Here is a 25,855-nt window from a genome sequence, read left to right on the forward strand (position 1 = left end):
ACTTACCGGTGCATAAAAACATACGAGTTTATAAAGGTAGCCTTCATACAGCATAAATCAATTTAATTCATAGATCATTTTTTATGCTTTCACATGTGTATATTATGTGAATAATTACAAAAAATACTTCTCTTAGTTTATTTGACATGAAATTAATTTGAAATTAATTTGACTCATTCCAATTAATATTTTCAATCTCAGTATTTAATTAATTATACATTTTCTTATGCAATCGTATGTTACAGTTGGCGTGTGGGAGAATTCAAAATGTGATGCAAGCTTAATGTATGAATAGCACAAATAGTATTTAGTTAGTCAAATAATACCACATGATAGACAGGACAGATGTCCAAAACTGCACACTGTAGTCCAAGAAAAAAATAGTCCAAAAATACACACAAACAAAAACAAAACTTTGCGGTGTCCTTTTTTCTGAGTCGAGTTTGTACAACAATTGCATTATAATTTTGTATAATAATGGGCTAAAAATGAAGTAGATGTCCATGTTTAACATCCTATTTAATACTCGGTCAGTACTCCTCTTTGTACAGCAGATGGGTCCCTTGCCTCTGGTATAACAAACGCTTGACCTGGCAAAGTTTGGGCCTTTAGTATGAATATTGGAATATAGTTGGGTGCACAAGGAGGTATTTTTTCATGCACTAAAACAGTCCGATTGTCAGGCTTGCCTCTGACAGTTTGACTATGTTTTAGTTTTTTCCTCTCCATTTGTCTTTGTTTCCTCTGTGTGTGTAGTGTTTCCTGTCAGTGCTCTTATTTTGTTGGTTTCCTGTCTTTCTCCCTGAGTGCTGTGTTCCCCTTCAGCTGCGGCTATTGGCACCTAGCCACACCTGGTATCGATCAGTCCGCTCCTATTTAGACCTGTCTTCCCATCCAGTCACTGCTGGATTATTGTATTGCATGTCGCTTCTGTAATGTGGCTCCTGACGTGTCATTGCAGCGTAGCGGTAAGCTACAGTAGGGCAAAAAAGTATTTAGTCAGCCACCGATTGTGCAAGTTCTCCCACTTAAAATGATGTGAGAGACAGAATGTTAAAAAAAAATCCAGGAATTCACATTGCAGGAATTTTAAATAATTTATTTGTAAATTATGGTGGAAAATAAGTATTTGGTCAACCTTTCAAAGCTCTCATTGATGGAAGGAGGTTTTGGCTCAAAATCTCACGATACATGGCACCATTCATTCTTTCCTTAACACGGATCAATCGATACATGGCACCATTCATTCTTTCCTTAACACGGATCAATCGTCCTGTCCCCTTAGCAGAAAAACAGCTCCAAAGCATGATGTTTCCACCCCCATGCTTCACAGTAGATATGGTGTTCTTGGGATGCAACTCAGTATTCTTCCTCCTCCAAACATGACGAGTTGAGTTTATACCAAAAAGTTCTATTTTGGTTTCATCTGACCACCATAATTTACAAATAAATTCTTTAAAATTCCTACAATGGGAATTCCTGGATTTTTTTTTCACATTCTGTCTCTCAAAGTTGAAGTGTACCTTTGATGAAAATGACAGACCTCTGACATCACTTTAAGTGGGAGAACTTGCACAATCGGTGGTTGACTAAATACTTTTTTGCCCCACTGTATATTTGGTCGCTTTGTGTAGCTTACTGCTTTTTGTTCCATGCTTCCAGTTTTTGTTTGTTCATAGCCTAGTTTGTTTCCGCCCACGTGCATGCTTTTTGTTTGTACCCTTTGTTTTGTTTTGTTCTAGTATTTTATATTAAAACCATGTTTCCTTATTCAATGCATGCCTCCGTCCGTCTCTGCATCTTGGGGTTTGTCAACAACAAACTCTGACACCGATTGAGGCGCTGGAGGATTACTTTGGAACATTCATATAGCTACAGTACATTGTGGCACAATCACCCGAATGTAGTGGGTGGGAGGTGTTGTTCATAATGGCTAGGAGCTTTGCTGGACTTCTCCTCTCTGACACCACCGCCAAAGAGTCTAGCTCCACTCCCACCACGTTACTGGCCTTCTTTACCAACTTGTCCAGTCTGTTTGCGTCCCTCGCCCTCAGCACGCTGCCCCAGCAGGCCACGGCGTACATATAGCGGTACAGCTCGGTTGGTAAGTGGCCGTGCCAGCAATTTGAGGGTTGCAGGTTCGATTCCCGCTTCCGCCATCCTAGTCACTGCCGTTGTGTCCTTGGGCAAGAGACTTTACCCACGTGCTCCCAGTGCCACCCACACTGGTTTAAATGTAACTTAGATATTGGGTTACACTATGTAAAGCGCTTTGAGTCACTAGAGAAAAGCGCTATATAAATATAATTCACTTTACTTCACAAGAAGGCGCCCGCCTCCACCGACTCGTAGAATATCTTCAACATCATTGTGCAGACGTTAAAGGATCCTAGCCTCCTGAGGAAGTAGAGGCGGTTCTGACCCTTTGTCTAGAGTGCCTCAGCATGTTTTTAACCCATTCATCTTGTTGTCGATGTGTACTCCGAGGTATTTATAATCCTCAACCATGTCCACATCGACCCCCCTGATGGAAACATGGGTCGCCGGAGTACTCTTCCTCCTTCCCAGGTCCACAACCAGCTCCTTGGTCTTCGTCACATTGAGCTGTAGGTGGTTCTTTCCGCACCATGTGACAAAGTCCTCCACCAGTGCCCTGTATTTCTCCTCATTACCATCTTTAATACTCCCCACTATCGCAGATTCATCAAAAAAAAACTTCTGAAGTTGGCAGGACTGACTGGAAAACGGTGGTGTAGATGGTGAAGAGGAAGGGGGAGAGGACTGTTCCATGCGAGCCCCCGGTGTTGCTGACCTGTCTGTCAGACACACAGTCTTGCAGTTGCACTAATTGTGGTCCGTCAGTCAGGTAATCAACAACCCAGCACACCAAGGGGCCTTCACCTGCATCGTCTCTAACTTCACACCCAGTAGCCCGGGCCGTGCGGTATCGAAAGCACTGGAGAAGTCAAAAAACATGACCGCTCGCAGGCTCGTCTAGTAGGGTGTGGGCTCGGTTCAGATGATTCCCGGGCGCGGTCACCGCTGCCGCCCACTGCTCCTCTCACCTCCCAGGGGGTGAACAAGGGGATGGGTCAAATGCAGAGGACAAATTTCACCATACAAAGTGTGTGTGACAATCATTGATTGGTACTTCAACTTTATTTCTTTGGTTAATCCATTCCATAATTGAATTCCACATACGGATATGCTAAAGGTTTTAAGTTGTAATAAAATGTAATATCGGAAAAGATCCATATCGGTTTCAAAATTATCGGTATCGGTTTCAAAAAGTAAAAATGTATGACTTTTTAAAACGTCGCTGTGTACACGGACGTAGAGAGAAGTACAGCGCACCATAAACCTTAAAGGAACTGTTTTTGCGTGCCGGCTCAATCACATAATATCTACGGCTTTTCACACACAAGTGAATGCAAGGCATATTTGGTCAACAGCCAGACAGGTCACACTGAGGGTGGCCACATAAACAACTTTAACACTGTTACATATTGCGCCACACTGTGAACCCACACCAAACAAGAATGACAAACACATTTCGGGAGAACATCAGCAATGTAACATAACATAATCACAACAGAACAAATACCCAGAATCCCATGCAGCACTAACTCTACCGGGACGCTACAATTTACACCCCCACTACCACCAAATCTCAACCACCCCCTAACCCCCATCTCCTGAATTCAGAATGTTGGAAAGTATACTGTAGTATACTCTGGGCTGAAGCTGTGTGCCTTCATTGTTTTTGTAGCTGTGGTTTTGAGGCATGTTTACAAAAATTAAAAATAATGCACTTAGTGAAAGTCAAAGCATAGTACTTCCCATAGTTGTAGTGAGTAACAGGATTATCTCGGGGAGAGCATGTCCCAAATTCCAAGCTGCTGTTTTGAGGCATGTTAAAAAAAATAATGCACTTTGTGACTTCAATAATAGATATGGCAGTGCCATGTTGGCATCTTTTTGCCATAACTTGAGTTGATTTATTTTGGAAAACCTTGTTCCATTGTTTAATGCATCCAGCGGGGCATCACAACAAAATTAGGCATAGTAGAGGTGGCGACTTGTCCAGGGTGTAGCCCGACTTCTGCCCGATTGTAGCTGAGATAGGCACCAGTGCCCCCCGCGACCCCTACGGGAATAAGCGGTAGAGAATGGATGGATGGATGAATGTGTTAATTCCACAACTGTGCATTTTGGTATCGGTTGATATCGGAATCGGTAATTAAGAGTTGGACAATATCGGAATATCGGGTATCGGCAAAAAAAGCCATTATCGGACATCCCTAGTTTTAAGTGTTGTACCTGCATACAAATGTTTTAAATTAGATTTTTTACTTAACGGTTATATTTCTCCACTTTTGTTGAAAATAATTGTTATATAATTGCTTTATACAAAGAAGCAGAGTTTACTTCATCTTTCCCCTTTTCTGTTTTCATAGCAATTGTTAACACATTTGTTCACTTGCAGTAGTCAATCAATAACACAAACAAACAAATATTTAATAAAATTATTTGATCAAAAAGTTTCTTCTTGCTTTAACTGAAGTTTTTTTTTTCTTAACAACATATTTTTTCTTTCTTCATTCTAGATTGGAAGTCTAACTCCAGTTTCAAGCACATTACACAGTGCTTAAATGTACACTTAACAATTCCATCCCAGGTTTACTCTTACCTTTGTACAATGTGCACATTCTTGATATCGTTCGACTTCCAAAACATGATTTCCGTTGTTGTTAATTATCTTGTTCTCAGAATCTGTGGTCAGGAGCTAGTAAATCTGAAGTTAGGCATACTTGCCAATCCTCACGGATTTTCCGGGAGACTACTGAAATTCAGCGCCTCTCCCAAAAACCTCCCTGGACAAATTTTCTCCCGAATATCTCCCGAAATTCAGGTGGCGCTGGAGGCCGCGCCCCCTCCAGCTCCATAAGGACCTGAGTGACGTGTCTGAGAGTGTGTCTGCCCAATGACGTTATAACTGTAGAATGATCGAGGGCGAGTTCTTGGTTTCTTATGTGGGTTTATTGTTAGGCAGTTTCATTAACGTCCTCTCAGCGCAGTAACAACACACAACAACAGCAGTCACGTTTACGTCTACCACTCTACCGTAAGGCAGTTTGTCTGCCGTAAACAGCATGTGACACTCTTAAACAGGACAATACTGCCCTCTACTGTACATGCACCAGCACAACACCACCAGGCAACTTCAACCCTTTATCCTCCTACATTCACATCCCATCTCCCCGGATTGTAAATAACCTAATGGAAATAATTGAATGTATTTCTAATGTATATACTTGTTCTTATGCTATCTGAACTCACTATGTTCTCTACTCGCTGTACATATTCTACTAAGCCACCCCTACACTGTTTCAATGTCCATTTTTCTGTTGATGCAAATGTTGATGACTGAAGTACTGATGTCAACCAAATCTCCTCATCCCACCCCCCGGATTGTAAATAATTCAATGTATATATTATGATGATTAACTTTTGTGATGACTTTATTATGCTGATAGTATATATTTGTACCACGACTTAAACAAGTTGAAAAACTTATTGCGGTGTTACCATTTAGTGGTCAAATGTACGGAATATGTACTGTACTGTGCAATTTACAAATAAAAGTTTCAATCAATCAATCAATCATGCATATGTGACAATAACATCTACTTTAGAAAGTGCAATGCACAACTGCGCACACAACAGCTGTAATAACCACGCCCCCAACCACCCCCCCCCCACCCCCGCCCCACCCCCGACCAAGTACCCCCACCCCCAACCGCCCACCTCCCGAAATCGGAGGTCTCAAGGTTGGCAAGTATGAGTTAAGTGACTTCTCAGAAAGCACCTGAATGAGTGTGGATTAGTTTGAAGGTGAAGTATAATGCAAAACCAACTTTTCATACCTATTGGTACCTGTTTTTGTGCATTTGGGACCTGCATACTGCAAGTCCTATTTTTTTTTTTTAATCAAACCATGAAGTCATGGCGGAGATATTTATAAAACAATTTTTCCTTTTGCTTCCTCCTTTTGCCCAATTTGTAATTTTTTTTATAAGTGTGACATCAGTGGATATCTCCAAAAACGGCAGTGATTTACCCAGATAACTTTGTGCAAGTCCATCATTGTAGACTAAGGCTGTGATCAATATGTTCCTTCTTTTTCTCTGTCCTCTTGTTGTGGGGCAGACTGGGACATACAAACGTTTGTACATGCAAATGCGTCCTCCGCTGTTGCCATTTTTAATAGCGTTTAGTTCAAACTACGGTTGTCCCGATACCAATATTTTGGTACAGGTACCAGATTCCAGAAAACACAGAGTGAGATGTTGTACCTCTTGTGCGAAACACAAATGCATAAAATGACTTAACACATTAAAATGACTAGTAAAACATTTCAAAACACAACATAAAACATAAAAAATTACTCTGAAACACATAAAATGACTCCAAAGAGATGCACAGTTACATCTAAAACGTAAATCACTCCTAAAACACGTAACAAGACTCCTAAAACACATAATAAGACCACTAAAACACATAAAGAGCTCCTAAAACACGTAAACACGTTTTGTTTTATGTCCATTGTTTATATTTTAGTAATAGTTTTGTTTCATCGCCAAGTTTTTGTACCTCCTTCGTGAGCGCCTTTCGTTTGTTCCTTTTTTTGAGTTATGATTAAAAAATGTCGTTACCTTCACATCGTGTCTGATCCAGTCCCTTTGCACCTCGAGAAAACAAAGCACACCAGAGTCCTCGCCTTGACAAACATGGCTGATGGGGAGAAAACACAGTCAAAGTTGAAGCATATATATAAGACTGCAAACATAACGACGCATCTTTAAGAGATGGCCAGAAAGTGGGTCGAACATGGTCTGTAAAAGTTTTGACCAAAGAATCACCATTACATGTTATGTGGACCACAAGGAAGTGTTATAAATGTAAAAAAAAATCAAAATATGACCCTTTTAAACCAAATTTGTTTAGTCCTGCCCTGCGATGAGGCGGCGACTTGTCCAGGGTGTACCCCGCCTACCGCCCGAATGCAGCTGAGATAGGCGCCAGCAACCCCCGTGACCCCAAAAGAGACAAGCGGTAGAAAATGGATGGATGGATGCATAGTTTAGTCCTGTTTTTATTTTTTTCAGAATTAAAATTAGATTTATTCACCAAGTATATTTAACACACAAGGAATTTAACTTTGTAAACTGTGCTCTGTTTGTTCAATGCAAATGCCCTGAATACGAAACTAGGCTAAAGTGTTTACAAAATAAAAGGAAGATGCTTCCGAATAAACATCCATCCATTCATATATTTTCATCATGATTTAAAAAAAAATTTGAGGCATAATATATAATTCATCACATATTTATTGAATTGTGTATGCCACAATGTATGGATAACTATCTATTTATGTGAACTTCACTGATTATTTATTCAGCTCTTCAGGGCGGATCACGTAAAAGAGCTGTCCGTAAAGACGAGGGGAGGCGGAGTATGCTTCTACATAAGTTAAGGTTGGTACAAAGATGTCACAGTATTCACATCTGGAGTTGTTTTTAACAAACTGTAAACTGGTTTATTCACCACTGAGGTTATTCTTGTTTGTTATGGTCGTTGTTTACATCCCACTTCAGGTCTGCGTAAAAGAGGGATTACATCACCTAGCTGACCATATTGCAGACATAGAGAAAAATCATCTTGACTCCCTTGTCATCATTCTGGGGGATTTTAACACAGCCAAATCCAGTGCCCACCCCAGGGGAGCTAACACACTGGACCACGGCCACACAGTAATCAAGGACTCCCATCACTCTGTTCCCTAGTGGAACTCACTGATCACTGTATAACTCACCTCATCCCGACCTACAGGCAGAAGTGGAAAACTGCTAAAGCCTATAGTAAAGACGGTAAAGCCATGGTCAAAGGAATCAAAGCAGCAGTTACAGGCTTGCTTTGATTGTGCTGATTGGAGTGTCTTTGAAGTTGGATCCGAAAATCTTGACCAAACTCACTGACACTGTGACATCATACATAAGGTTCTGTTAAAAAAAAAGTTGAAAGTACCAATGATTGTCACTCACACATTAGGTGTAGCAAAATTATTCTCTGAATTTGACCCATCACCCTTGATTACCCCCTGGGCGGTGAGGGGCGTAGTGAGCAGCAGCGATGGCTGCGCCCGGGAATCATTTTTGGTGATTTAACCCCATATTCCAACCCTTGATGCTGAGTGTCAGCAGGAATGTACAAGTGTGTGCAGACCAGGACCTTCTGCACATTCAACAACAAAAACCCCTGGTTTATCAATAGAAATTTACTTATATAACCCTTAATAACAAATGTCTCAAAGGGATGCACAAGCCACAACGTCATCCTCGGCTCAGATCTCACATCAGGGCAAGAAAGTACTCAACCTAACGAGACCACGAGAAACCCTAGAAGGGAACCCCCCCCACACCTGGAAGGGACCGCCCTCCCGACCGGTGTAATGGATGCCGAGTGGATATGGTTAATAGCGTGAGGGTCTAGTCCATTGTGGGGCCAGCACTGGATGCTCTTGCATGTAGACGCGTCAGAGCGCTGAGACGTCACCAACTGATGCATTCGGAGTGATCCACCCCGGGCCCGACTTCATAATGTGAGAGTTCAGTCCATAGTGGGAACAGCAGGGGCTCATCTTGTGTGCAGACGAGTCAGCAGCGCAGAGATGTCACCAACATATGCACAGAAGAGTGGTTCAGCCCCGGTCCCAACTTGAAACAGCAAGCGCCTCTTCCTTGGAAGCTGATCCGTTGCTCTCTCAAAACCTTTCCACGCAAGAGAGGGGGGGCAGAGCAGAAAAGAGAGACGGCAGATCAACTGGTCTTAAAAGGGGTGTATTTAAAGGCTAGAGTATACAAATGTGTTTTAAGATGGGACTTAAATGCTTCTACTGAGGTAGCATCTCTAACTGTTACCGGTAGGGCATTCCAGAGTAATGTCGCATGTGTCACAATTCTGTACACCACAATTTGAGAGGAACCCAACGATGCAGACAGAAGGTGAGTCGAACAGTTCTTTTACTAGAGTTGCGTACTCACAAAAGGTGTGCCTCACATTAGGGAACAAAAGGCAACAGTGCAAAAAGGAGAACACAAAATGTGCACCGTGGAGAACACAAAAATTAGTATGTATAAAAATAAAACAAACTTGGGTCGGAGTTGCAATACGTGCTTCCTCCATCGTCGACACCAAGCTGGATGGTATCGGGAGTGGCCAGGATCACAAGCAGCAAAAACACAAAGCATGGAAGTCATCGTGTGTGGAGAGCCGAGTAGTGGAATCACAGAGCGCCATCCAGCTGCCAATGTGTTGCTCAATTAGCACCCGGGTAAATTGGGAGCAGCTGTGCAGGTCTCACAACTCCGCCCACAATGGGAACACAGGAACTCCAAGGGGAGGGAGAAATGAAGTGAACAAACAAGGTCAACTGCACCAACAAAGGAAAACTGAATACAAACCACAAGATGGCTGTATCCTCCCCCCTTAATCAACGAACGGCACCTGGTGGACTTCCTGGCTTTAGAGAAAATTTGTGAGAAAAATCGGCAATTAGTATTTTATCGATGATAAGGGAACGAGAGATCAAGGATCCAGTCGATCAGAAACCGCACCCCCCTTCTTTGCCTACTGGCATCCAAGATGGTGTTGACTATGAAGGCCGGATGACCCTCCACCTGCAGAGGAGCAGGGGTAGACACTGAAGGGGGGCTAAGATTGCTCAACTCGACGGGCTTCAGGCGGGAGACATGGTAGACTGGGTATGACTTGAAAGACTTGGGTACCTTGAGTCGAGCTGTGACGGGAGTAATCATCCGCTTCATCTCGTATGGTCCAATGAATCTAGGTGCCAGGTTCTTCAACTCTCCCAGCAGTGTATTATCTCTGGATGATAGCCAAACCTTCTGGCCAGGTTTGTAATCTGGGGCTGGTCTGCGATGACGATTTGCCATAGTTTGGTTTCGTGTGGCAGTGCGAGACAGGGCGGCACGGGTATCAAGCCACAAACGGTGCACCCGGTGCAGGAAGGCAGTCACAGAAGGGACTGCGGACTCTACTTCCTGAGAGGAAAATATAGGAGTTTGGAATCCATGCACCACGTGAAAAGGAGACTGGCCAGCAGATAAACAAATGAGAATGTTACAGGCATACTCCACCCAAGGGAGATAGGTGGACCACAATGATGGATGTTGGTGACAAATACAACTCAAGGCTGCTTCTGAGTCCTGGTTGGCTCTTTCAGATTGTCCATTAGATTTTGGGTGGTTACCTGATGACATACTGATGGTAGCCCCTAACAGGTTGCAGAATGATCTCCATGTAGCATATGAAAATTGAGGACCTCCGTCTGACGCCACATCCATGGGGATCTGGTCACCCATGTGGGGTGACCAGAAATTTGGCGGTTTCCAGGGAGGAGGGAAGTCTACAAAGGGGGAAAAAGTGTGTGAATTTAGAGAATCTGTCTACAATGGTGAGAATGACAGAAAACCCCCTGGAAATGGGTAGACCTGTGACAAAGTCCAGAGCAATGTGCGACCATGGACGAGAGGGGATGGGAAGGGGCTGCAGCAACCCCGCAGGAGCCTGATGGGAAGCCTAGCTCCTGGCGCAGACATGGAATGCAGCCACAAATCTCTTTGTGTCAGTGTGGATGGTGGCCCACCAGAACCACTGAGTGAGTAGGAACTTGGTGCGTCTGGCACCTGGGTGGTAGGCAATCTTGGAGATGTGAGCCCAAGACCAGACTTCTGGACGGAGGGTTCTCGGCACAAAAAAGCGACCATCTCCCACTGTATTGCGCCAAGGATCTGTGACTGGGGAAGGATGGTCTCTGGGGGAGTGTCTTCTGTTGGGGGAGAGAACATCCTCGACAAGGCATCAGGTTTACTATTGAGTGACCGTGGGTGAAAGGTGATACAGAAGTCAAACCTTGTAAGGAATAGGGCCCACCGAGCCTGACGGGGATTGAGGCATTGAGCAGAGCGGAGGTAGGCTAGGTTACGATGATCCATATAAATGATGAACGGATGTTTGGCACCCTCCGGCACCGGCACCATTCTTGTAGGGCCAGGACCACTGCCAGAAGCTCTCGGTTCCCAATATCATAGTTCTTCTCTGCAGGTGAAAGGCGTTTGAAGAAGAAGGCGCAGGGTGCAGCCTCCGATCGGCACTGGAATGCTGGGACAACACAGCTCCTACACCGGTGTCAGATGCGTCCACCTTAACAAAAATGGGAGATCATGATTAGAGTGAACTAATACAGAAGCAGAGGTAAAAAGAGATTTCGGGCATCGAAAAGCTTGGTCAGCCTCTAAGGACCACACAAAAGGAACTTTAGAGGACGTTAATGTGTTTAAAGGCTGAGCTATTTTACTGAAGTCTCCAATAAAACGTCGGTAAACCTTTGCCAACCCTAGAAACCGTTGCAACAGCTTCCTGTATGATGATTTTGGCCTGTCTACCAAAGCTTGGACCTTATCTGGGTCTGGCTTAACCAGCCCCCTCTCTACAATCAGCCCCAGAACAACACTATGGGAGAATGAAATGGGGTTGCGACGTTCTTTGTCTTTACAAAAACATCAGTAAGGGAATTATATTCTTCAGGAATGAATGAAAGATCAGGGGGTTGAAGACTAGGAAGAGTGACAGGCTTAGTAGGAGATGAAGTGGAGCGCAAACAGTGACTATGACAAAAAATACTCCAATTAGTCAAGGTGATAATCTTGACTGACGAAGATCTCCGGTGGAAGAAAAATGGCCCCTAGGAGGGTGCGCAGGACGAACGACGACATGGTCCGCAGCTCCACAGTACAGCCATAACCGCAACCTCAGCCGACGACTCCTCTACGCTGATGATAGGCGGCTTGCCACCCAGCTGCATGGGTATAGCCCCCTCTAGCTCTTCAACCGGGGCACTGCAGTCAGAAGGCGGAAGCGACCCTCCCTGAGGCTTGGAGGGTGATTGTGTGGACCCGGTAGGTGACTGCCATCTGGTGGACGTAGGATCCCTCCCATTCTGGGCGTGTCGCTCTTGTAGGCTGTTGTCCAGTTGGATAGAAAGCAAAATGAATATCTCGAGGGTCTGGGTTTTGTCACGGGCAGCCAGCTCGACTTGGATGCCACTCTCCGCTGCCTGGAGATTGAGTGGTCGGCTACAGAGGAGGAGCCCTGGCGAGTAGCGAGGAGACGGCTGCCTGCCTCTCGTTCTCTCACTGGGTAATCAAAAACGCTGCGCAGCTCAGCAGAAAACATGGGTAGACTGGAATGAAGTTCTGGTTTGCTCTCACATATCTCCATAGCTCAGCGTGTTGCTCTTCCAGCCAGTAGACTGAGTATATATGCCACACGGGCGGAGTCCGTCGCGTACCAGTGAGGCTGCTGTGCAAATACTGAGGAACACTGGTATAAAAAAAAGTCTGCATTGTCCAAAGTCCCCCTCATACCTGGGTAGATGTGGTATGCTGGGCTCTCTGGTAGAAAAACCCAATGTCGAGGCGTCCGAGGTTCCCGCTGCAGGTTGAGTTACCTCTGAGCCTGGGAGCGGGTGAGGGACAAACATGCGTGTGTGCATTTCCTGCACCAATGTTGTCAGGTTAGCCAAACTCTGTTCGTGATGACATATTTGCTGCCCATGAGCCAGCCGAACAGGATTTTCATCTGCGGGTTCCATAGATGACTCTGTGATTCTGTCACAATTCTGTATAACACAATTCAAGAGGAACCCAAGGATGTAGACAGAAGGTGAGTCGAACAGTTCTTTTACTAGAGTTGCGTACTCACAAACGGCACTCCTCACAGGAGGGAACAAAAGGCGATGGTGCAAAAAGAAGCATACAAAATGTGCACCGTGGAGAAAACAAAAACTAGTATATATGAAAATAAAACAAACCTGGGTCGGAGTTGCAGACGTGTTACCTCCGACGTAGAGACCAAGCTGGATGGAGTGGCCAGGACCACAAGCAGCAAAAACACGCCAGCACAAGCATGGAAGTCATCAGGTGTGAAGAGCCGAAGAGTGGAATCACCGAGTGCCATACAGCTGCCAAGGTGCTACTTAAATAGCACACGGGTAAATTGGGAGCAGCTGTAAACATCTCACAACTCCACCCACAATGGGAACACAGGAACTCTAAGGTGCCAAAGAAAAACTGAATACAAACAAGGTGGCAGCAGGTGGTGACAGCCTGAATAGAAAACGCTCTACTTTTTGGGGGCTCTGGATAGGATAGGATAGGTCTTTATTGTCATTGCACAAGTACAACAAAACTTTTTTTTCAGCACAAACCTGTTCAAGAATAGACAAACAAACAGTGTCCAGGGTTACAGAACAAGAACGCTGATGGATCACCATAAGGTGCCCCGTAAAATATGGGAAAAAGGTAAACACTAGGGAAGGATGAGTAAAAGAATACAATCCAGACTGGGCTCCTAAGGGGACCCAGTCTGGAGTGGGAAAAAAAAACCTCCATAGCAAAGCACATTTACATATTACAACATGCATCTCGAGATATCTAGCAACAGAGGGAAGGTAGTTCAAGGTCATGGTGGTAGGCCGCAGCTCTCAGGCGCTGACCATCCATTCATCACCCCTATGGGATTTGCGTCAAGGGTGTTGGGTTGGGGGGGATGTGTGTGTATGTGTGGCGTATATTTTTGTGGATGTGTGTGTGTGTGTGTAAGCCCGTAGTGTGTCTCTGTTCCGCGGCTTTTATGTATTGCAGTCGCTAGTCCAAAGTCAACAACAACAGGCGTGTGTCCATGAGAGACAAGAAGGGAGTTTCTTGTGTCTTCGCTGCGCTGTCCTTTGGGAGAGTTTAGAAGCCAGGGTAATAATCCAAGTTAGAATGATTTTTTTATGCGGGTGAAAATAAAATTTGCTTTTCAATCTAAATTGTCTATGTGTTTGGGAGTCACTAATAAGCCAGAGTTCTTTGAATGCAGATTTTCGGCCGGGACAATTGGTACAATACAATCAGCGAGATAGGATGGAGCTACACCGCTGAGTATTTTATACGTGTACTCCAGCCTTTAAATAGACTTCCTTTTTAGACCAGTTGACTATGTCCCACTCTCCCTTGTGGAGGGGGTCCAGTCCGATCCGGTCGCCACGGATGACGTACTGGCTGTCCAGACCCAGGATGACCAGCTCATCCAGAGTCGGGACCCAGGATGGACCGCTCGCCTGTGTATCGGCTTGGGACATCCCTGCGCTGCTGATCCGCCTCTGCTTGGGATGGTTTCCTGCTGTGAACAGGACTCTCGCTGCTGTGTTGGATCCACTCTGGACAGGACTCTCGCGGCTGTGTTGGATCCATTATGGATTGAACTTTAAAAGTATCATAGTCATCATTGTAACTCTACTACTCTGCTAGCATGTCAGCAGACTGGGGTAGATCCTGCTGAAATCCTATGTATTGAATGAATACAGAATCGTTTTGAATAGGAAAATATCGTTTTTAAAGCGAGAATCGAATGAAAAAAAAAAATGAATATAATATCGAATCGTGACCCCAAGAATCAATATTGAATCGAATCGTGGGACACCCAATGTTTCTCAGCCCTAATATATATATATATATATATATATATATATATATATATATATATTAGAGGAAAATACATATTTACATCTATCCATCCATCTTCTTCCGCTTATCCGAGGTCGAGTTGCGGGAGCAGCAGCCTAAGCACGGAAGCCCAGACTTTCCTCTCCCAAGCCACTTCGTCCAACTCTTCCCGGGGGATCCCGAGGCGTTCCCAGGCCAGCCGGGCGACTTAGTCTTCCCAACGTATCCTGGGTCTTCCCCGTGGCCTCCTACCGGTTGGATTGTGCCCTAAACACCTCCCTATCCTGACCAGATGCCCGAACCACCTCATCTGGCTCCTTTCGATGTGGAGGAGCAGTGGCTTTACTTTGAGCTCCTCCCGGATGGCAGAGCTTCTCACCCTATCTCTAAGGGAGAGCCCAAAGCTCATGGTGAGGATGGGAACGTAGATCGACCGGTAAATTGAGAGCTTTGCCTTTTGGCTCAGCTCCTTTTTCACCACAACGGATCGATACAGTGTCCGCATTACTGAAGATGCCGCACCGATACGTCTGTCGATCTCACGATCCACTCTTCCCTCACTCCTGAACAAGACTCCTAGATACTTGAACTCCTCCACTTGGGGCAGGGTCTCCTCCTCAACCCGGAGATGGCACTGCAACCTTTTCCGGGCGAGAACCATGGACTCAGAATTGCAGGTGCTGATTCTCATCCCAGTCGCTTCACACTCGGCTGCAAACCGATCCAGTGAGAGTTGAAGATCCTGGCCAGATGAAGCCATCAGGACCACATCATTTGCAAAAAGCAGAGACCTAATCCTGCATCCACCAAACCGGTAGCCCTCAACGCCCTGATTACGCCTAGAAATTCTGTCCATAAAAGTTATGAACAGAGTCAGTGACAAAGGGCAGCCTTGGCGGAGTCCAACCCTCACTGGAAATGTGTTCGACTTACTGCCGGCAATGCGGACAAGCTCTGACACTGATCGTACAGGGAGGGGATCGCCACAATCAGAGAGTAAGATACCCCATACTCTCTGAGCACTCCCCACAGGACTTCCCGAGGGACACGGTCGAATGCCTTCTCCAAGTCTACAAAGCACATGTAGACTGGTTGGGCAAACTCCTATGCCCCCTCAAGGACGCTGCCGAGAGTATATAGCTGGTCCACAGTTCCACGACCAGGGGAGAAAACCACATTGTTCCTCCTGAATCCGAGGTTTGACTATCCGGCGTAGACTCCTCTTTACTACCCCTGAATAGACCTTACCGGGAAGGCTGAGGAATGTGATCCCACGATAGTTAGAACCCACCCTCCTGTTCCCCTTCTTCAAGAGAGGAACCACCACCCCGGTCTGCCAATCCAGAGGTACCGCCGCCGATGTCCACGCGATGCTGCAGAGTATTGTCAACCAAGACAGCCCCACAGCATCCAGAGCCTTAAGGAACTCCAGGCGGATCTCATCCACCCCCGGAGCCTTGCCACCGAGGAGCTTTTTAACTCCTCAGCAACCTCAGCCCCAGATATAGGAGAGCCCACCACAGATTCCCCAGGCACTGCTTCCTCATAGGAAGACGTGTTGGTGGGATTGAGGAGGTCCTCGAAGGATTCCCTCCCTCGATCCATATATATATATATACTGTATATATATATATATATATATATATATATATATATATATATATATATATATATATTAGGGGTGTAACGTTACACAAAAATTTCGGTTCGGTACGTACCTCGGTTTAGAGGTCACGGTTCGGTTCATTTTCGGTACAGTAAGAAAACAACAAAATATACATTTTTTGGTTATTTATTTACCAAATCTGTAAACAATGGCTTTATCCTTTTAACATTGGGAACACTACAATAATTCTGCCCACGTTAATCCACATTAAACTGCCTCAAGTTGTTGCTTTGATTAAATAAAACGAAAAAACCTTTCTTCTACATATAAAAAGTGCAACATTCAACAGTTTCCATTAAAACTGTTGAATGTCAACTCATCATGCTTAATTTATTACAGCATTTGGGAAGCCTGTAGTTGACTTTTATTATGTAACTGTTGTATTTTTATCAAAATGTGATAGCAGGGACCCTGCTATTCAAAACTAGGCTGCTACATTACTAATGAGTAATGTAACTATAGCTGATAAATAGTACAATTGCAATACGAGAGACTATTCATACCTAAACACAATGGAGTTCAATTAAATAACAGACAGACAGTGGTTTGCTGCCCCTAACACACACACACATGCACACACACACACACACACACACACACGCTGCTGCCCCTAACACACACGCACGCTCGCACACACTCACACACACACACACACACACACAGCAAAACGAGCTAACGTTACGCTAAAAGCTCATTAGCCTTCACCTCAAGCCTATACTGTGAGTTAGCTGAGCTGCAGTTTAAGTTTCTAGAAGTCAACGGGCTCATAGTGATGTTTGTAATGGTTGTGACTGGGAAGTGTTTAGTATAATTTGGGTAGAGTCCGCTGCTCCGCTGATAAACGAATATCTGCTCGACGCTAAAGCATGGACTACATCGCTCTGAATACGCACTGCTGATTGCCTGTTACATCGCTCTGAATACGCACTGCTGATTGGCTTTGTATGTAACCAATCAGATGGTTGTGTGGGCGGGACAATGCTGGGTGCTCATTGCTCAGACAGAGGCAGTAAGCAGAGCAGCTTGTGAAGACTTCTGCTTTCAAACTTGTTCGGTACGCCCGCGTGCCAAACCGAAACCCCCGTACCGAACGGTTCAATACAAATACACGTACTGTTTCACCCCTAATATATATATACATATGTATACAGTATATATGTATACAGTATACAGTATATATATATATATATATATATATATATGTATTTTTTTTTTTTTGGACTGAAAAAGCGCACATTTGCCGCGCGCTCACTGAGACAAACTGAGACAGGCACCAAACCAGAAATTGTGTCACAGCTGAGCTCATATCGGTCCTTGTTAATTATTATCAAAAATTTCTGCCAAACATAGCAACAACGCTGCACCCACTCAGTGCCCTGCTGCAGAGTGGATCAAAATGGAAGTGGTCTGAAGAATGTGACAAACCGTTTAAGGAGACCAAAAGGTTGATAATATCAGATGAACTGCTCACTCATTATAACCCAGAAAAACCCATCTGGCTAGTCTGCGACGCAAGCCCCTATGGCAGTGGTTCTTAACCTTGTTGGAGGTACCGAACCCCACCATTTTCATATGGGCATTCACCGAACCCTTCTTTAGTGAAAAATATTTTTCTTTTTTTCAAATTCATGACAAAGTTGTATGTTTTTGTTTTTTTTGGTGCACACAATGAACCATGGATGAACATCACCTTGTTCAAAGAACAAAACCAACACAGTGCATGAACTCACAACTAATTACACACCTGCAAATCAGATTAAACATTAGAGGGAACATTGTTTGGGGGTATACATAATATGCCAATAGAGAGAAGTTTTTATTGACACGATGAGTTGGGTGTGTCTTGACCTCCACGGCGGAGGCTCCGCCGAACCCCTGAGGCCGACTCACCGAACCCCTAGGGTTCGATTGAACCCAGGTTAAGAACCACCACCCTATGGTATTGATCGTGTTTTATCACATGATATGAGAGATGAATCTGAACGACCAATTGCGTTTGCTTAAAGGTCATTGACAAGCGCACAAAGCAATTATGCGCAGATTGACCATGAGACCCTTAGCCTCGTATGGAGAATAAAAAAATTCCACCATTACCTCAATGGACAAAGATTTACTCTTGTTACAAACCACCAGGCTCTAGTGTCTATTTTTAGCCCTTGAAAGGGAATCCCTGTAATGTCAGTAACCTGCTTACAATGGTGGGTGATTTTTTTTTTAGGACCCACTCCAACAATATTGAATATTAAGGAACAAAACACGCCTGCCACCATCAACAAGAAAAGAGAAAAACATTTCTACCCTGAAGAAATGTTTCACGCAGAAGTCATAAATCAGCTGCCTGTGACAAATAAGGAAATCTAGAGACATACTAAAAATGACCCTGTGTTGTCAAAAGTGTATGAAATAACAATGCAGGGATGGCCAGCTCTTGGAGACGCTAGATTACCAGAGTATTCAACAAGACGAGATCAACTTTCTGTGTGTCAAGGAACCCAACTGTGCGGCTCTCATGTGGTGGATCCATCAAGACTAAAGAGCTAGAGAGTTACAGACGCTCCACGAAGGCCACCTTGGCATGGTCAAGATGAAAAGTCTAGCCTGAGGGTAGGTCTGGTGGCCAAGGATAGACAGACAGTTAGAAAATCTCACCAAAGGTTGTTTGGCGCCACTTCACCCATGAGAATGGCCATCCTCGCCATAGCACCGTATACATATTGATTTTGCTGGTCCATTTGTAAATGCAATGTTCATTATTGTTGTGGATGTTCATTCTAAGTGGCCGGAGGTTTTATGTATTAAATCAACAACATAAGAATAAACAGCGAACACTCTAAGATCCATATTTTTCCGGAATGGTCTCCCTGAACAAATTGTTACTGATAACAGCCCACAATTTACCTCAGTAGAGTTTAACCTGTTCACAAAGAAAAATGGCATCAAGCATATCAAGTTAGCACCTTACCATCGAGCAACGAATGGATTAGCTAAAAGGTGTGTGCAAACATTTAAAAAGTCCATAAAAGCAATGGAAAAGGAGGACATTTATTTTCAGCACAAGTTGGACAACTTCTTCTTTGTCTACAGAAGCTCAATCCATGCAACAACAAATCGAAGGCCTACACTGCTGTTCCTAGGAAGGAACCTAAAGTCCTGCATCAGTCTCCTAAAACCAAGCCTGTGGAAAGAAGTACAGAACAAAAAATGTTGTCAAATGTCAAATCTGCAAGGGAGTTTGAGGCTGGACAAGAAGTCCTGTCATGGGACTACAGAGGAGACACCTGGAAAAATAACTACATGATCATGACCACCTATGTATACAGTTGACATTGGTGGGCAGACCTGAAGACGTCATGTCAACTTGGAAAAAGACACCGCAAACATGGACGCTGAAGCTACTTCTACCATCTCACCCACCAAAATGTCAACTGCAAAATAGATTATCTTGTAGACTGTTGTTCCTGAGAAGGCCTCTGTTACCCCTGACATTATCCAGTTCAAAGGTGCTATCCTGTAAGACACAGAAAACCTCCCGAAAGACTGAGTTTATAAGTCAAAAGTTCTATAATGACTGCAATAAATTGTTATGGACTGTGATGCATCACAACATATTTGACATACACACGCTAAAAAAGAAAATAAAAATGAAAAAGAAAAAAAAAGGTTGCACAAGAATTGTATTTGTGGTTGCCATATTGGTTACTGTATGTGTTTGCTTTTCTATTGTACAATCATGTGGTATTGATCTAAAAGGGGGAGGAAATGTAGTTTATCAACCTATTTTCCTTGCAGAGTAATACCACCTACTGTGACATATAAGGGGGATATAAAGGGAGTGTATATTGTAGCGTCCTGGAAGAGTATTTGTTCTGTTGTGTTTATGTTGTGTTACAGTGCGGATGTTCTCCCAAAATGTGTTTGTCATTCTTGTTTGGTGTGGGTTAACAGTGTGGCGCATATTTGTAACAGTGTTAAAGTTGTTTATACGACCACCTTCAGTGTGACATGTATGGCTGTTGACCAAGTATGCGTTGCATTCACTTGTGTGTGTGAAAAGCCGTAGATATTATGTGACTGGGCCAGTACGCATAGGAAGTGCCTTTAAGGCATGCTTGCCAACCATGACACCTCCGAATTCGGGAGATGGGAGGGTGTTAGAAGAGTTAGTTGCAAGGGGTTCTGGGTATTTATTCTGTTGTGTTTATGTTGTGTTACGGCGCGGATGTTCTCCCGAAATGTGTTTGTCATTCTTGTTCGGTGCGGGTTCACAGTGCGGCGCATATTTCATAACAGTGTTAAAGTTGTTTATACGGCCACTCTCAATGTGACCTGTATGGCTGTTGACCAAGTATGACTTGCACTCACTTGTGTGTGTGAAAAGCCGTAGATATTATGTGACTGGGCCGGCACGCATAGGAAGTGCCTTTTCAGGTTTATTGGCACTCTGTAGATCTCCCAGCCTACGTCCGTGTACACAGCGGCGTTTTGAAAAGTCATGAATTTTACTTTTTGAAACAGATACCAATAATTTTGGAACCGATACCGATAATTTATGATGTTACATTTTAAAGCATTTATCGCCAATAATATCGGCAGTCTGATATTATCGGACATCCCTATTTTTAATCAAATTAGGTGAAAAGACATAGTCTCCCACGGCACAGTGGTTTAAAAACACTGGATTAGACTTTCTTTTTAAATGTATTTTTTTAAAAAAATCTTGTATTTATTTATTTTATTTAGTCTTTTTTTATTTGTGTTTTCAAAATTTCCCCTGTGCTGTGTGTACAGTGTGAGAGACTTACGTGACCCCTGCAATGTAGAATGCTCCATCCATACAAGCTATTATTAAAGGCCTACTGAAACCCACTACTACCGACCACGCAGTCTGATAGTTTATATATCAACGATGAAATATTAACAGTGCAACACATGGCAATACGGCCAGTTTAGTTGACTAAATTGCAATTTTAAATTTCCTGCGGAGATTCTTGTTGAAAACGTCGCGGAATGATGACGCGTGCGCGTGACGCTCAGCACGTCTAAAAGTTGTGTCTTTTCATCGCATAAATACACAGGAATTTGGACACCTGTGTTGTTGAATCTTTTGCATTTTTTTTCAATTAATAATGGAAACTATAAAGAACAATGCTGTTGGTGGAAAGCGGTGTATTGCAGCTGTCTTTAGCACCGAGACACAGCCGGTGTTTCTTTGTTATTAACACAAAGCGGTCAAGCGAACATGTTTCTCTACGCCAACCGGCATGTTTTTGGATGGGAAAATTGTGATATATATCTTACCGGAGACATCGTTGGATTATTCGTCCTCCTGCAGTAGTTGTTTAAAAGGCAGCTGTGAGCTTGGCTCCTCGGCTTCTCTCTGAGACACTGCGTGTTCACCGCAGCCATCCGAGCTCGAGGTATGTCTTTACAGTCTCACTAAAACACTATTAAAACAATAAGCAGATAAGGGATCTTCCAGAATTATATTAGTAAATGTGTCTAATTACATCTGAAACGCTCACATTGCCGCCGCCCGGAGCCGTCGCTTTTTATTTTATTTTATTTCATTATTTGTTTTCAAGTCCTTCGCTATCAATATAATCATCCACAAATCTTTCATCCTCGCTCAAATCAATGGGGAAATTGTCGTTTTCTCGGTCCGAATAGCTCTCGCTGCTGGAGGCTCCCATTAAAAACAATGAGGGGACGTGAGGAGCCCTCACCCTTGTGACGTCAGCGTCTGCGACTTCCGGTAAAGGCGAGGCTTTTTTATCAGCACCAAAAGTTGCGAACTTTATCGTGGATGTTCTCTACTAAATCTATTCAGCAAAAATATGTCAATATCGCGAAATGATCAAGTATGACACACAGAATGGACCTGCTATCCCCGTTTAAATAAGAACATCTCATTTCAGTAGGCCTTTAAGATTTCATCATTGATATATAAACTATCAGACTGCGTGGTGGGTAGTAGTGGATTTCAGTAGGCCTTTAAATGGGTCAACAATGGGACTGGGGACTTGCGTTCTGCAGGTGTAGGGTGCAATATAAAAAGGTGTGTGTGTGTGTGTGTGTGTGTGTGTGTGTGTGTGTGTGTGTGTGTGTGTGTGTGGAAAGGGAAAGAGATAGAGAGAGAGAGAAAAGGAGAGAGCCGCAAACCAAACTGTCCACGTGACGGTATTCCCTTGCTATTCGGAAAAACCAAACTACATCTCAGTTTGAATAGATTTATGCTGCCCACGCCCACGCCACTTTCTCCACAATCCACCGCCACAATTGGACAAGTCCACCGTCCGTCTATTTGACTGACACCGCCTTAGCGGCTGTCTCCTCCCAGTGGCAACAGACTATTTTTGCTGGGGGGGGAAACAACAAAATTTGGACCGTTCAGTGGGTTCCGTGTCCTCTGTGGGAAGCACAGTGGACGGCGGGGTAACGAGCGACTTGCTTGAGCTCGATAGCGAGGCTGCAGCATGCTCTCCGTGTTCCTGTCGTGGGTGGAAATAGCATTCTACCTTCATTTGTGCTCTCTCGTGGACTTCGGGGATGCACACAATGCGAAGGAAGGTAAGTTCCAAAGTTGCCGTAATCTCGGCAAAACAAACAGAACGCGTCATGTCGTCCGTGTTTGTTTCCATTCGAACGTGGTTCTTTTTTGATGTGAGTCATGTGCAAGAGAAGGTCGGTGCGTGGGAATGTCAGCGTTATCCACGCGAGGACAACTGTCGGTCATTTGTCATTACTGCAAATACGAATTCCTGCCACAACATCAGTTTGAAGTAAGGACGCGTGAATGTCCACGCGTGATTATAGCACGGTTGGTAGAGTACTTTAAATATGGAGGATTATGGTTATGATGTGTTTGTTTCGGACAAGTTAAATGAAGAAATATTTTGTGGTTACATTTGAACTTTTCAACATATCTGAAAAGGAGTAGGAAGAAACCGAGTTTATATTTTTATTCCTACCCCTTCTCCATGTTTTTTACTGATTGTTTATTCACACCATAACTCAGTGTTTTTCAACCTATGTGCCGTGAGATACAGTCTGGTGTGCTGTGGGAGATTATCTAATTTCACCTATTTTGGTAATGGAAGTTTGCAAATGATGTGTTGTTGAGTGTCGGTGCTGTCTAAAGATGGGCAGAGTAACCGTGTAATACTCTTGCATATCAGTAGGTGGCAGCAGGTAGTTAATTGTTTTGTAAATGTCGGAAACAGCGGGAGGCAGTGTGCAGGTAAAAAGTTGTCTTATGCTTGAACCAAAAATAAACAAAAGGCGAGTGCCCCTAATAAAAGGCATTTAAGCTATGCAGAACGGAACTAAAACTGAACTGGTTACAGTAAACAAAAACAGAATGCTGGATGGCAGCAAAGACTTACTGCGGAGCAGAGACGGCGTTCACAAAGTACCTCCGAACATGACATGACAATCAACAATGTCCCCACGAAGAAGGATTAAAAACTATTGCAATATTCTTGATTGCTAAAACAAAGTATATGTGGGAAATATCGCTCAAAAGAAGACATGAAACTGCTACAGGAAAATACCCCACAAATTGAAAAAGCCACCAAAATAGGAGCAGAAGACATGAACTAAAACACTACACACTGGAAAACAAAAAAGTCAAAATAAATCTCGGCGTGGTATGACAGGTGGTGACAGTACACCTACTTTGAGACAAGAGCTATAGTCATGCATGCTTGGTTATGACTAAAAGTCATATCCAAAAATTGTGACTTTTTACTGTTAACTGAGTTTCGTTTTTTAGTGATTTCTGCTGGTGGTGTGCCTCCGCATTTTTTCAACGCCAAAAATGTGCCTTGGCTCAAAAAAGGTTGAAAAACACTGCCGTAACTCATAATTTTTTACATTAAGTAGATCCATCCATCCATCCATTTCCTACCGCATATTCTCTTTTGGGGTTACGGGGGGCGCTGGCGCCTATCTCAGCGACAATTGGGCGGAAGGCAGTGTACACCCTGGACAAGTCGCCATCTCATCGCAGGGCCAATACAGATAGACAGACAACATTCACACTCACATTCACACACTAGGGCCAATTTAGTGTTGCCAATCAACCTATCCCCAGGTGCATGTCTTTGGAAGTGGGAGGAAGTAGATCAGGGGTGTCAAACTAATTTGCATTGAGGGCCACATCGCAGTATAGTGGCTGCTTTATTCAAATTAATTGACATTACGCAAGCGGGTAATAACCTGCTTTTTTAAAATCTAATTCATATATTTTTTTAATTTATCCTTTTATTACATTCCCGGAAGACATTATTCCACCTTTGTCACATTTTAACTTCCATCCATCCATTTTATACTGCTTATTCCCTTTGGGGTCGCGGGGGGCGCTGGTGCCTATCTCAGCTACAATCGGGCGGAAGGCGGTGTACACCCTGGACAAGTCGCTACTCATCGCAGACGTTTTAAACTTCTATATTGCAATATTTATATTGCAATATACAAGTTATTATTGATTATTATATTGATTAATCGAAATGTATATGCATTTGATTTTTTGATTTTTTTTATGTATCACTTGCTTTAAATTAAAACCATAAATAAATGTGATGAGCAGATATTTAATGATTAGTTTTTACCTCAAAAAAATAGTTTTGCAATACAGTATATAATAATATAATTGGAATGATCAGATAATATTAAAGTTATTATTTTTTTTCTGTCAAAATTAAAATAAGTAATTTATGTATTTTATTGTAACCCATTTTTTCCATGCTTTCAGGGACCACATAAAATTATGTGGCGGGCCGGAACTGGCCCCCGGGCCTTAAGGTTTGACACCTGTAAAGTAGATAATAGATTTGAATCTCAACGTTGGTGTTTAAAATGCGCCTGCAGTTTGGCTTTTATTACAATGAATCAAAACGACTAAGGAAAAAAAAATAAAAATGTAGATGTAACATACGTAGGAAAAGTACAAAACTTACAAAGCTAGGGAAGACAAAGATTTGGCATCAGAATTCTGTCAAGCTAAAACTAAATCAAAAAGTTCTTCTCGGAAAATGTGGAAGTGTAAATATTGGGAATATAGAAACATTGTTTGCCTAAATGTTTTAATTCTGCCACAGCCATTCATTTCAGTCGGAACTTGTAGAACAACACTTGGCTTTCCAAGTAACACCATAATCACCGACAATAAAATACATAATAAAATACGTAGACCTACTGTAGTAGGTCTACGTATTCATTAAAACACAAGGCAGAGGTTTTATTTAACAATTACACTTATTATTGACCACTTTAACATTACACACAGTTTGAACGGTAACACTGTGTTTGAATTCAGGAAAATAAAAGCTTTTTTTGAAAAATAAGGCACAATCATAATCCTTTTATTTTCTCAAAACTCGACAGTGTGCATTATAACCCTAATGTAAAGAATAATTTTGGTTGTGCTTACCGACCTCTAAGCTATTTTATTTGGTACATGGTGAAATGATAAGTGTGGCCAGTAGATTGCAGTCACAAATTAGAGCTACGCGTAGACTGCAATATGACTCAATTTTTAGTACGACTTTGGTAAGCT

General features: G+C 43.3%; 1 protein-coding gene across 4 annotated transcripts in view; it reads left to right on the plus strand.

Annotated features, from left to right (window-relative positions):
• The first annotated feature begins 22,517 nt into the window (after positions 1-22,517).
• epha7 (eph receptor A7) overlaps positions 22,518-25,855 on the plus strand; it is a 258,157-nt gene continuing 254,819 nt past the window's right edge. For all 4 annotated transcript variants that reach the window (XM_061900384.1, XM_061900385.1, XM_061900386.1 and 1 more), the window contains exon 1: positions 22,518-22,866. In XM_061900384.1, the coding sequence (XP_061756368.1) occupies positions 22,773-22,866 (94 nt within the window). In that variant the 5' untranslated portion in view covers positions 22,518-22,772. The remainder of the gene's footprint in view (positions 22,867-25,855) is intronic.

This window comes from Nerophis ophidion, linkage group LG05 (assembly GCF_033978795.1).
Source record: "Nerophis ophidion isolate RoL-2023_Sa linkage group LG05, RoL_Noph_v1.0, whole genome shotgun sequence".
Taxonomy (NCBI): domain Eukaryota; kingdom Metazoa; phylum Chordata; class Actinopteri; order Syngnathiformes; family Syngnathidae; genus Nerophis; species Nerophis ophidion.